The 12,842-nt window shown below is 41.0% G+C and overlaps 1 protein-coding gene across 2 annotated transcripts in view; it reads left to right on the top strand.

The window, feature by feature from the left end:
• The window catches only part of Map3k7 (mitogen-activated protein kinase kinase kinase 7), a 55,620-nt gene extending 46,516 nt beyond the window's left edge, over positions 1-9,104 (top strand). For both annotated transcript variants that reach the window (XM_041667690.1, XM_041667691.1), the window contains 3 exons: positions 2,968-3,029; positions 4,129-4,244; positions 7,438-9,104. In XM_041667690.1, the coding sequence (XP_041523624.1) occupies positions 2,968-3,029; positions 4,129-4,244; positions 7,438-7,618 (359 nt within the window). In that variant the 3' untranslated portion in view covers positions 7,619-9,104. The remainder of the gene's footprint in view (positions 1-2,967; positions 3,030-4,128; positions 4,245-7,437) is intronic.
• The last annotated feature ends 3,738 nt before the right edge of the window (positions 9,105-12,842 follow it).

Genomic DNA, 12,842 nt, shown 5'->3' with positions numbered 1-12,842 from the left:
GGGGAGTTCTTTTATAATTTATTTAACTGTATTTTATGTGTGGTGGTGTGAAAGTGTCAGAATCACTGGAAATGGAGTTTCAGGCAGTTGCGAGCTGCTGTTTGGGTGCTGAGAACTGAATCTAGATCCTCTGGAAGAGCAGCCAGTGCTTTTCACCGCTGAACCATCTCTCCAGCCCTGTTTTGTGTTTTTAATTTAATTTCTTTATTGATTATTTGGGAGTTTCACATTGTGCGTCCCAATTCTGCTCACCTCCCAACACCTCCATATCCTCCCCTCAACTATGCAGCACGCCCCACAAAAGAAATTTAAAAAAATATCAAAGCAAGCAAACAAAAGGAAAAACAAACAAAAACCTCTTCGCTCCTCCAGAACCTCTGCATTTGTCCTGGCGGCATTGGGAGCCTCGGTGTGTCCTATTACCCTCTGTCCAGTCAGCCTTAGTAGCAGATGTTTATTGCATGAGTCAGATCCGGTTCAAGGCCTCTGGTTTCTGGCACACCATCATGACTGGATCCTCACTGGAATTCCTCTGGAATGTCCTGGTGCCACTCTGAATCATAGACCTAGATTGGGTATATGTTAGGGTGGGTCAACCCAAGGCCTCAGCCAGCTGTGAACCTGGGCCACTGGGGTCACCCACCTCAGGCAAGTGGGTGGAGTCAGCTCCCCTATGCCCAGGCCCTCAGGGTTGGTTCACTCTCACCTGTGGTGAGGAGTGGGGCCATCGCTTCCATGAGAGTCAGGGCCAGCTCTCTTGCTGCAGTGTCCAGCCAGAGTCCAGGCCAGTTTTTTCTGGGCCAGCAAAGGGTTGCATGGTTCCTATGTGCCCTTGAGGTGACACAGGCCACAGACTTCAACAGACTCCAGCTGCTGCTGGCCATGGAGCCATGGTCCTCAGACATGGCGCTCGACAGCAGCTTAGGCCCAGTTGATATCCTATCCTAGCTCTGGGTGGAAGCACTGACCACTCGGTTCCAGATAGTTCTAGTGGCAGCATGGCCCCCAGATACCATCAGGGCCTCAGGTTACAACTCCAACCCTGGTGATGTCCATACCCTTTCACGCTCTTCAGTCACATACCAGAAAGACAAAGAAAGCATCCGCAAGAAGTATGTCTTAGTTACTTTCCTACTGCTGTGATATAAGAAGCCTTGACCAAGGCATCCTGTAGGGTGCTTAGTTTCCAAGGTTTAGAGCCCATGACCAGCAATCATGGCAGAGAGCATGACAGCAGGTATTCAGCCATGGTGCTGGAGCAGCAGCTGAGAACTCACATCATGACCCACAAATAGAAGGCCGAGAGAAACACTGGATCTGGCGCACGTCTAACACAAGTCTTTTGGAACCTCATAGTTCACCCTCAGTGACACACTTCCTCCAACAAAGCCACATCTCCTAACGCTTCCCAGACAGTTCCAGCTGGGCAGCAACTTCTTAGATATATGAACCTGTGGGGGTCGTTCACAGTCAAACCCCACTGAGGGAGTGTGCCTGTAGAGAAGGACAACACTAGCATCTGCTGTGTTAAAAACACAGGAATATTTCATAAGAAGAGGTCATGTTTGATTACTAAGTGTAAACAATCTTTCATTGAGTGATAACCATGCTGCCTTGTGACCGTTGTTAGTAGCAGAAACTAGAAGCTGGGATTCAAACTTCAACGTAGGTACAAATGAGAAAGTGAAATGCCATTTTTTGGTTTTAGAGAACAAAGATGAAATCCAATAAAGGACCTTAATTTTTTTTTTTTTTTTTTTTTAGTTTTTCGAGACAGGGTTTCTCTGTAGCTTTGGAGCCTGTCCTGGCACTAGCTCTTGTAGACCAGGCTGGCCTCGAACTCACAGAGATCCGCCTGCCTCTGCCTCCCGAGTGCTGGGATTAAAGGCATGCGCCACCACCGCCCGGCCAGGACCTTAATTTTTTACTCATGGAAAGGGTTGAATTGTTTGAACCAGCTCAGTGCTTCTGAAACACTTGTGGATTCTGCTTGATTTTGAAGTGCCTGTCAGAGACTGCCTGCTGGTGCAGTGTGGTGTAGAGGTTCCACGATGAGGGAGAGAGCCATGGGAACAGAGTGTTTAATTCAGCAGACTTTTCAAGATGGTTCATTCTTCTTCCTAGTCAGGAGGCTATCGTTTCATCCCATTCAAATTTTGTGGAAAGCAGTGTCTGAGTGGGTCATCTCATTTCCTCAGCTTTTCCTTGGATCCCATACAGTGTCTCCACTGCCATCATGCATGACCTGTCTTTAATCTATGCCAGTCTTTGAAGTGGGAGGGCAGTTTTACCTCCTTTGAAACAAACAAGACCTATATTTGAGTACTTCGATAAGATTGACTGATGGTTTAAAGTCACCGATAGAACTGTTTGGAACATGGTGTTGAACCAGAGTTCTAAAGCCTTTTTTACATGTCTGTACATGTCATATATTCTCACTGCTAGTGTCTCATTAGGGGCAGGCTGGGGTGTTCACAGCAGCATCTGTGTCAGCTGGAAAGAACATCTGGAGAACCCAGAACAGTTGCACTTTCCTTCCTTGTGTACACTGTGCGGACAGTTGATCCAGCCTCCTGGTGAACAGAACCTGAGGAAAACAATGTGGGCTTGAATTACATAGCATCAGTTAGGACTGGCTTTAAACTTTAAAGTATAAAGGCTATGTTTTGTGTCTTTTTGTTCTTAATTAAACAAGGGCCTGTCATGTTTACTGAATAGTATCCTATTCAGTTTAGATCTAACTTAAATTGTAGAATATGCTTGTATTTTAATAGCTGTGACCACATGCCTCACCTTTTTCCTTTAGTGTTCAGAACCAGACCCTGTTCGTTACCAATAGCAGTAACTTTTATTTAATAATATTTGGAGGGGATAACATCTCATACCCGTTTCTTCCTTGTTTATTGTTATAACAAATGAGTAATTACATTTATGAATTAATAAATAAAATGCATGCTTGGCTTCCAGATACCAATGGCTCAGATAACTCCATCCCGATGGCATATCTTACACTGGATCACCAGCTACAGGTAAAGGAGCACACTTCGCTCTTCCTCCTCGGAGAGTACATGGTATTCACAACATGTTCCTGTCCATTTTTTTTATGCTTTGAAGCCAACTTCAAAATCAAAGTAGAATAAATGGCTTTGCCGGGCATGGTGCTCATTCCTCTAATGCCAGCACGTGAGATGCAGGAGCAAGAGGGTCAGGGGTTCAAGGTCTGCTCCAGCTGCAAAGTAAGTTTGGGGTCAGCCTGAACCACAAGAGAGCCTGTCTCAAAAATCTTTCTTATTTTCTTTTATTGTTTTTTTTTTTAACGTTCCTTAGGTTTAGGATTGACATATTTTATGTTCTCATCTTGACAATCGTCTTAAAATAGCTCCATGTCTCTCTTGTGAAACTGCCAACTATAGCATTTTCACTCCTTGTTTTTTTAGTGTATTAAGATATAAAACTCATGAGCTCATTTCCATTTCAAACATTTTGTGATGCATCCTTAGGTTCCTAATGAACAAAAGTGTAAGTAAAGTGTGTCAGTGCTTCATTGTGAGTGTGAGAATTATAAGCATTTCAGGAGCCCAGCGTGTGCCTTTAGTTCCAGCTACATGGAGGGCAGATAAAACTGAAAATTGCAGGTCTGCCTGGGCAGCACAGCCCTGTCCCTTTAAAAGAAGGGCCTTGGTATGTTCCAGTTCTGTAGCAGGAAATGCCATCGAGAGCTTCACCTGGTCTCGTCACAGGCCTTCTAAGTTGGCTGACAATGGAGTACCAAGTTTACCAGGACACAGCTTAACACTTAATAAATTTGTTGTTGGGCAGTTCATGAATGCATGAAGTGCATTCTGGTGACCCTGGTTCACTCCGCTCTAGTTACACTCCTGTCTCTTCAGTCTGTCGATCCTTTCTCACGTCCATATGTTTCGTTTCATTTTGTTTACTGAGTCTAACCCAGCTCACCTCTGTGGCCGAGGGTTTTAGCACTGTCCTTTGGAACCTGGTGGGCTCCTCAGCGCCCTTACTTTTGCTTACATTGCTTTAGTGCTATAAAAATATGTCACTCTGTCTCTGTCTTAGCCATCTTTGGTAGACACTTAGCTTTATGTTTTAACATTTCTGCTTTCTTTCCAGCCTCTAGCACCATGCCCAAATTCCAAAGAATCCATGGCAGTGTTTGAACAGCACTGTAAAATGGCACAGGAATATATGAAAGTTCAAACTGAAATCGCATTGTTGCTACAGAGAAAGTAAGTTTTTTTAAAAAAAAAAAAGTTAAAAACATATTATTAGTATTTTGAATTTAAAATATATTGAGGTACCAGCATTATTTTAAAGACTTTTAAGAAATTTTTGTCTCAAGAATCCTGAAATTAGTCATTAAACCTATTTCCAGAACTAGAGAGACGGCTGCAAAAGCATGCACATTGCTCTTGCAGAGGACACGAGCTCACTTCCAACCACAGTGACCAGCTCAGCCAGCCTCTGAGGACACTGCACTCATCGTGCACATACCCAGACACATATACATATGCATAATAAAAATAAACCTTTAGGCTGGTGTGCTGACTTGGGCCTTTAATTTCAGCACTCAGGAAGTGGATGCAAGCAAATCTATGTTAACTCACCTTTGTGAGTTCAAGGCCATCCTGTGGTACACAGTGAAACCTTTTTCAAAAAAATAAAGTTAACGAATAAATACAATTCTTTAAAAAAAGATATTTCCATCTAGATTTATGTTAAACTATAAGCACCCTTTAGCTAGTTTCATGCAGAAAACTCACTGTTTTGATAGCATCATTTAGCGCTAAGGAAGATAAACTGGTTGCTTACCCGAGTTTATGTTATCAGAGTCAAAGCAGAAGACTATTTAGAGTTGTCACTACAGAAGCCTATTGGTTCTTGCCCAAAGGTAAAGCAATGCATTCTCCTAGCATTGGTCAGATTTGGTCTCTGGGGCGTTCGTCTGCAGTCTTGTCAGGTGTCTATAGTGATATTTTATCTGTGTTTTAATTGCCCGGAGATCTGAGTGCGAAACTAGCCACACAGCTTTAATCCCAGCAGCCACACTAGTTAGCCATAGAGGCCGAGTGGTGGCGGTGCACACTTTTAACCCCAGCACTAGAGAGGAATATAAGGTGGGATGAGACAGGAACTCACTCTCTTTTCAGTCTGGAGATTTCATAGAGGTAAGAGCTCTCCTAGTGGCTTGGCTGATTTGCTTCTCTGATGTTCAGGTTGAACTCTAATACCTGTCTCTGGATTTTTATTATTCATGCCATGGGTGTATTTATAATAGTGCAAGGTTACTTGTGACAGTAGACTGTGTTTTCTATTTGTGAGTATTTTAGAGGTAATTTTATAGCCACCTGTGTTTTTCTAGAGCAATAGAAACTGCCTCCCTTCTGTTTTTAAAGACTCCTGTCTTATTTCCACACAGGTGGTTTGGTTTGGTTTGGTTTGGTTTGGTTTGGTTTGAGATTGGTAGTCACTTTTCTCAAGCATGAACCTTGTGAAATTTTAGACTTGTGAAGAATGACTAAAATGTTGTAGGAAAAAAAAACGTAACAAATAAATGTGTATATGGAAATAGAATTCTTACCGTAATTTGATTTGAAGTAAGAATTGTTATTTTCTAGAGTAATTTGTGAGATACAATCTGTACTTGCTTCAGAAAGGGAGAATAGGGCCAGTGAGGTGGCTCAGTGGGCAGAGGCACTTGCAGCCAAGCCTGACAACTTGAATTCCATCTCCAGAACCCACTTGATGAAAGCAGAGAACAATCTCCCCCAGTTTGTCTTCTGACCTACACACACACACACACACACACCATGGCATGCTTGTGCGTGCACGTGTGTGTGCATATACGCACACGATAATATAAATGCAATAGTAAAGGAATAAGGTTTACAAAAGGGAAAATAGTATAATAATTAAATGAAACTAGGATGGTATACTAAAGATAGCATAAATAGGAAATAGAATAATATGATAATATATAATAATAATATAATAATTAAATGAAACTAGGATGGTATACTAAAGATAACATAAATAGGAAATAGAATAATATGATAATATATAATAATAATAAAATAATTAAATGAAACTAGGATGGTATACTAAAGATAATATAAATAGGAAATAGAATAATATGATAATATAATAATAATATAATAATTAAATGAAACTAGGATGGTATACTAAAGATAGCATAAATAGGAAATAGAATAATATGGTCTGGAAGCTGTAGACGTAGCTGTGGAGCTTCTGGCATTTTGTGTTTGGATGAGGCCTGCATTTATTTCTGTATAACTTGCCTTGTCATGTGTGAAAGAAGAATTCTCTGTTAACAAAATACAAATGTTGGGGAGCTGGTGGCTCAGTGGTTAAGAGCACTGACTGCTCTTCTAGAGAACCTGGGTTCAGTTCCCAGCACCCACATGAAGAATCACAACTATCTGTAATTCCATTTCCAGGGGACCTGACAGCAATGTACAAAATAAAACACCGATGTACATAAAATAAAAATAAATTAAGTAAATGAAAATAAATGTTGGGTATAGGTGAGTGTGAAAACTATGACCCTTGATCAAAACGCTTGCTCTAAATGTTTAGTTAGTCTATCATTGGGGAGGGGGTGTGCACATGTCACGACATGTGTGTCGGCACCGGTCACAGGACAGCTGGGGGAGTTGTTCTCTCCTTCCACCACGTGAGTTCCTGAGACTGAACTCAGTGTCAGGTTTAGTGACATGCTTTTTTACCCCGTGGCCATCTCATCAGCCTGAATACTTACTTTAAATGATAAATGTCATACCAGGAAGCTACTTTGACAATAAGAGCTCATTATTCATTCAGTTTCTTGCTTCATGTCCTCGGAAGAGAGGGTCTCGAAGCTCAGCTGCCTGTAAGAACGAGAATCTCCTGAAAATGTTTGCACTCTTCTTGCTGTCGTAGACTAGAAAAGAACTTTAAGTGGCATAGTGTCTCTCACTGCCACTGGAGCTGCAGTTAAATGGGACTGTGACTGCCGAATAGAGATGCATTGAAGTATATTGGCCTATAAAAGTGGAGCAGGGACTATGACACAGTTCTGTCTTCCTGGAACTGGAGAGAGCCTTTTTTGCTCCTTCCTACCAAACAATATCCACCATATAAATCCACTTCCTACCAAACAGTATCCTCCATATGAATATTTCCTGAAACATCGCAGTGGTTTCTCTGCCTTTCTGACTGCTTTCAGTACATAATGGAAGGACTGTGGTTCCAGTGTGGTTGGCGTGGTAATAATTTCCATTTTGGCCTGGGATCATATTGGAGTAGTACACTTATCCTGCAGAATGTTAGGTGGCAAAGGTTCTCATTAGCTAACTTAACTTCATCAGCTAAAAGTGTGGGTTTTCTCATCATGTGTGATGCTGTTGTGTAATTTGTTTTTAGGCAAGAATTAGTTGCAGAATTGGACCAGGATGAAAAGGACCAGCAAAACACATCTCGTCTGGTACAGGAACATAAAAAGCTCTTAGATGAAAACAAAAGCCTTTCTACTTATTACCAGCAATGCAAAAAACAACTAGAGGTCATCAGAAGCCAACAGCAGAAACGACAAGGCACTTCATGACTTCTGGGACCGTTCAATTTTAAAATATGCAAAGACCTTTTTTTTAAAAGAAAAGACAAACCATTATGACAATTCATGAGTGTTAGCTTTTTGGCATGTTCTGAATGCCAAATGCCTATATTTGGTGCATTTGTTATGTCGTTTATCTTCTTATGGTGGATCTACAATCCACTGTCATGTTGCGGCTTGGAAAGGCCAGCGTTCTCAGCTCAGAGCACGTGCAGTGAACTTGGCTGTGTGCATGCTCCTGGTGTGAGCTAGCTGACAGGTGGGGTGTCGCACTCGCTACTGTGTGCCAGCATCGTCCTTCTCTATAGTAAAGGATGGAACCTCAAGGATTTTCTTCTTAGAGCTCATCTCAAAAGTCTGCTACTTTTTTCCAAAAGATGGTATGCACCAACGTAAAGACAGGGTATTATAAATAACTGGGGTACATTACACAAGTACAGGACCTTTAAGCTGAGTTCAGAGACAGGGTTTTATGCCAACACATCCTGGATCAGTACTAAATGTAGTTCCATCTGTTGATATTAAAGGTAAGTGGTGGCAGCTGTGTTTAACGAAAGCAGGTTTAGTGATTTTCATTAGACTGAACATCGTTTATGAGATACTGAATGTGTGCTCTTTTTATGCCCTAAGGATTTTCAGTTCTGTGTAGAAACAAGCCTTTCTGACTTTCAATATTAGTATCAGATGAAATTGAAAGAACATGGTCTGTCGTAAATGATCCTTCTTACAACAATTTTTGAATTGTGTTATGATATATCTGGAGAAAATTGAAAAATAATGGAAACGTAAGTGATTGGCCCAGCTAAAAAGGCATGTCTGTTTATGAGAGCGAATAAGCAGACCAATCAATCAGGAGACCTGAGGAAGGAAGATGAAGTGAAAAGAAACCCATTTTCTGTAGATATTTGGAGGACTGATTTCTCTGAAGTCCGATCTGGAATAACTGCTGCCTTCCCACACTTTTAAGAGAATTTCAACCCTTAAAAAGAAAATATTTATATTGTTAACAATAAGTTTACTACCAGCCTTCAAAATAACTTAAAGGTAAATAATAAAATGCCATTGAAAAAAGTTCCCTAAGCGCTATTTTTTCAGTCCATGTTACCACATTTTGATAGTTGTCAGAAATGTCTTTTAAATAAGACTGCCATCAGTCTTGCTTCTAAGTGTTCATATTTGTAAAGAGAACAGTTTGGAAGAAGAGCACGATTACCGGGTCCTCAGATGTCCATCATATTCCTGCTCTGTTTCCGATGAGCACAAGAAGTTACCAAAATTGTTCTTTAAAACGCTGAAGCAGGTAACCTTTCCTTTCCATTATTTTTTCCTCTCTGAGCTTTATAGTGAATCCCTTCTGTAATCAAATGAAGGTAAGGAACAGTTTATAATAATATGTGCCTTCAGTGCCTGTTACTAGAAGGCTCCTGTGAGCTGCGTGTCTTCTTTCATTTAAATAAAGGTCATCATTCCCAAATTCTGTCAGGTGAAGTTAATGTTGAGCTCAGCATAAATAGTGAAATAAAACTGACAGAAGACACAGTAGCTGTAGACTGAGACAAAGACTGCAACATCTCCCTGACATTCCTGCCTGTTTGTACATCTGTCACTACACTGCAGGGGCAAGGTCTCTGATGAACACATGCCAAAAGTATCTCGAAATGTGCTTGCTGAGGTTTGACTTTGCATTAGATTACGTGTTCCGTGGTTGTAATCTCATTTGTAGCCAGAAATTTGTTTTATGACATCATCCTAAAACAAAACAGAAATGTTGTCATCTGCATCATCATACACAGCCTCTTTATAGAAGTATTCTAGCAGGTACGTGGAAGAAAGTGCTAAATTACCCGTGGTACCAGTGGCAAATGATGCCCAAGAATCAGACAGTTCCTGCACATATTCTGCTGACACTTTTCTTGTCTCCAGGAAAGGAAGCAAAGTTTATGTAATGTAGAGGGAAATCCTCTTCAGCAGTAGAACTATTCTGGGGTTGAGTAAAAATTAGTTTAGGAATGTTACCCTACATACTGAAAAGATCTGCTTAAAGTTACATACAAATGACCGACTGTTTTTTGTTGAAGTATTTTTTAAAGTAGCGATACTCCTTTTCCTTCATATTTCTGCCCTGCTCCTAGTTCCATCTCCCGCTGCAGCCAGAGATTATAGCTGGACTTGTTTCCTCGTGTGTGTGTGCGCGCGCGCACTCACGTACGTGCAGTCTTCCACATCCAACTCCTCTCTTTACATACCAGGAAATTCTACTTGTACTCCTGTCTTCAGAGATTTCTTGTGAAATGACGTGAGGCAGAAACTCTTGTGCGTATTATGTAACTGAAGACGGACTTTTGAGTTTATTTTTGTTTCTAATAAAATTCAGACTGTTAATTCAGGCTAGTATATAGAAATGGCAGCTGGCTTCTCTCAACAGCTGAGCTGTGGGGTTTGCTCCAGTGGTGTTTCCCTAACACAAACTAATACCTGAAACACCAGTTTCTTAAGATCCTCAGCGTTGCAGTTCCATAATCATGGAGAGGCCAAGTCACTGGACTGGAGAGAGGGCTAAGCAGTTAAAAGCATTTCTTGCTCTCAATTCCCAGCACCCACATAGAGGCCCACATCCCTCTGTGGATCCGAGTCCTTGTGTCTGAGAGTTCTTGCACACAAGTGGTGCACACACACTGTGGCACACACAAATACTAAGTAAGAGAAAGTCCTCTCTACTTTGTCATGGACCTTCATTTGTGAAGTACAGCATATAAGTGTGACTGTTCTCATTACAAACTCCCGTAATGCTTTTTTCTAAGCTACAGTAAGCATTTTACTCTTTTATCAAGTAACACGCCAGCTTATAGATAAGTGCACATATTTTTAATATCCTTTATTTTCCTTGTTCAGTATTTATTGACAAGGTAAGTTACTGTTATTAATGCTAAGCTCCATGTTCGTGTCAGCCCTACAACAGAAACATCCTCTGTAAGATGCCGAGGGGTGGGGCTCCTCAAGGTGAGCATTTGTTCCTGGATCTACTTTTCTGCCATCTCCGTCTGTTTAGGCGGAGTCACTCATGTGGTGACTGGCCACTCACTGATCAGCAGAGGAAACATTCCCACACCTCCTCAACCCAAATATCTGTTCTGAATGACTGCTATACTATAAAGTTCCCCTGTAACTTTATACATCATAACTTTATGCATCAGTGTTGGCATTCACTAACTTAGAATTTCTTCATTCACCTGAGAGACAAAGTGCCCAAAATTGGAGTACAAATAAAAGCTAACTGGGCTGATGGAAAGAAGACCTGCCCAGCACACAGACAGTGAGCCGTCATGGCCTGTGCTTTGTCATTCGGTGGTGGTGGTGGTGGTGGTGGTGGTGGTGGTGGTTTCGGTCCTGCCTAGTAGGAAGTCCTATATTTAAGGCATACATAATATATACAAAATACTGCATTCTTTGTAAGTGTACAGTTTACTAAGTTTTGACAGATGCACACACTTCGGAAACCAGCCATCAGCATCCTGAATATGTCTACCACACATAGAAGCTCCCCAGTGCCCTTCACCATCAGTGGTCTCCTTCGAGACTCCACCTCTAGACCACCAGTGCTCTAGCTGTAAAGAAGAATTTGCACTATCTGCAGTCTCACTTAAATGAAATCCTGCTCTGTGGATTTTATTTTTAAGCTTTCACCTTCAGTCTGAATGGTTTCTTAATTCCTTTGGAGGACTTTCTGATTAAGCCATTTCTGGTAATTCTTGAAACTAGGTGTTGGCCTTTGAGGGGAACCTGGATTTGAGGAAATGTAAATGTGTTTGGTGTGTCCTGTTTCACTGTGCAGTGCCATAGCTAGAAACACTGTAGATCATCTTATTTTTACTTTTTTATTTAATTTTTTTTTCACTTGTGTTTTGCCATGGGTATTGTGTCTCCTGGAACTGGAGTTACAGACAGTTGTGAGCTGCCATGTAGGTGCTAGGAATTGAACCTGGGTCCTCTGAAGAACAGTCAGTGCTCTTAACCTCTGAGCTATCTCTCCAGCCCCAGTCATCTTATTTTTGTTTTTTACAGAATTTTGATCCTTTGCTCACAAAATTTCCCTGTATGTTAAAGTATGTATTTGTAACTGTATACAGTCATGGGAAGTAGCATGTTGATAGATCCTTGTTACATTTTTAGTATATAGTTTTGGTTAGTATAACTTTTAAAAATGTTTTCTTCTCTTTCTTGTTGGATTATAGATGCCTTCTGCTTGCTAAAAAACCTAAGAGAGATGGCTCAGTGGTTACGAGCACTTAGTGCTTTTACTGAGGACCTAGGTTAAATCCCAGCATCAACATGGTGGCTCCGTAACTCTAGTTCCATGGGGATCTGACACCCTCTTCTGATCTCCAAGGGCACCAGGCATGTACATGGTGCACATACATAGATGCAGACAAAAAGATTTTTTTCTTCACCTATGTAAGACTACATCACTGAATAATATACAGAATGGTTCATTTCCTGTGGAAAGAGCCCTAGAGTATTTATATCTCCTATGGTGCCATGAATCACAATTCATGACAGTGGTACACCATACAAAATGATTTCTTCACTGGCCTTGACATGCCTTCATGCCTAGCCTCTGCTGTTTTTCATCCTGCTGTGTAGCCCTGCCAGAATTGAGTTTCTCTTCAAGGGACCTGCCATTCATATCAGTTACTGTAGTTATATGACATCATCTGAATCTTCCAAAATCCATAAGGCCACTTTCCAGTGAAGCTTTTGTGAGGAATGAATAGGTGTTTCCCAGTGATTCTAGATTTCTAAGCAAGAACTGAATTCTTTGTCCAAATTCAGTGACCAGTGAGAACCTCACATACACCAGAGAGCAGCCCTATTGTTATCTTAAAGGCACCAGAAATTGCTGTGTAAATGCTAAACATTTACCTTCTGAAAAGCAAAGGTAATTTTTTAAAGTTATTTAATTTTTAGATGTATATGTATGCACCTTATCTTCAGTTACTATATGAATTCTAACAGTTCTTCACAGGAATTACAAAAATATCTTCAACTTCATATGGAAACAAACAAAAATCCCTCAGCATAGCTAAAGCCTGAGTAATAAATGAACTGGTTTCCAGTTGTATTAGAGTTGTAAATAAAACAGTATAGTATTGCCATAGAGCAGACCAGTTGATCAGTGCATAGAATTGAACACCCAGACAATTCTACAGGAACATGA

Source organism: Microtus oregoni, unplaced genomic scaffold, assembly GCF_018167655.1.
Source record: "Microtus oregoni isolate MIOR12 unplaced genomic scaffold, Mior012 000017F_ref0000208, whole genome shotgun sequence".
Taxonomy (NCBI): Eukaryota; Metazoa; Chordata; class Mammalia; order Rodentia; family Cricetidae; genus Microtus; species Microtus oregoni.
Note: the sequence above shows the minus strand (reverse complement) of the source record. Positions and strands in the feature narration are given on the sequence as shown.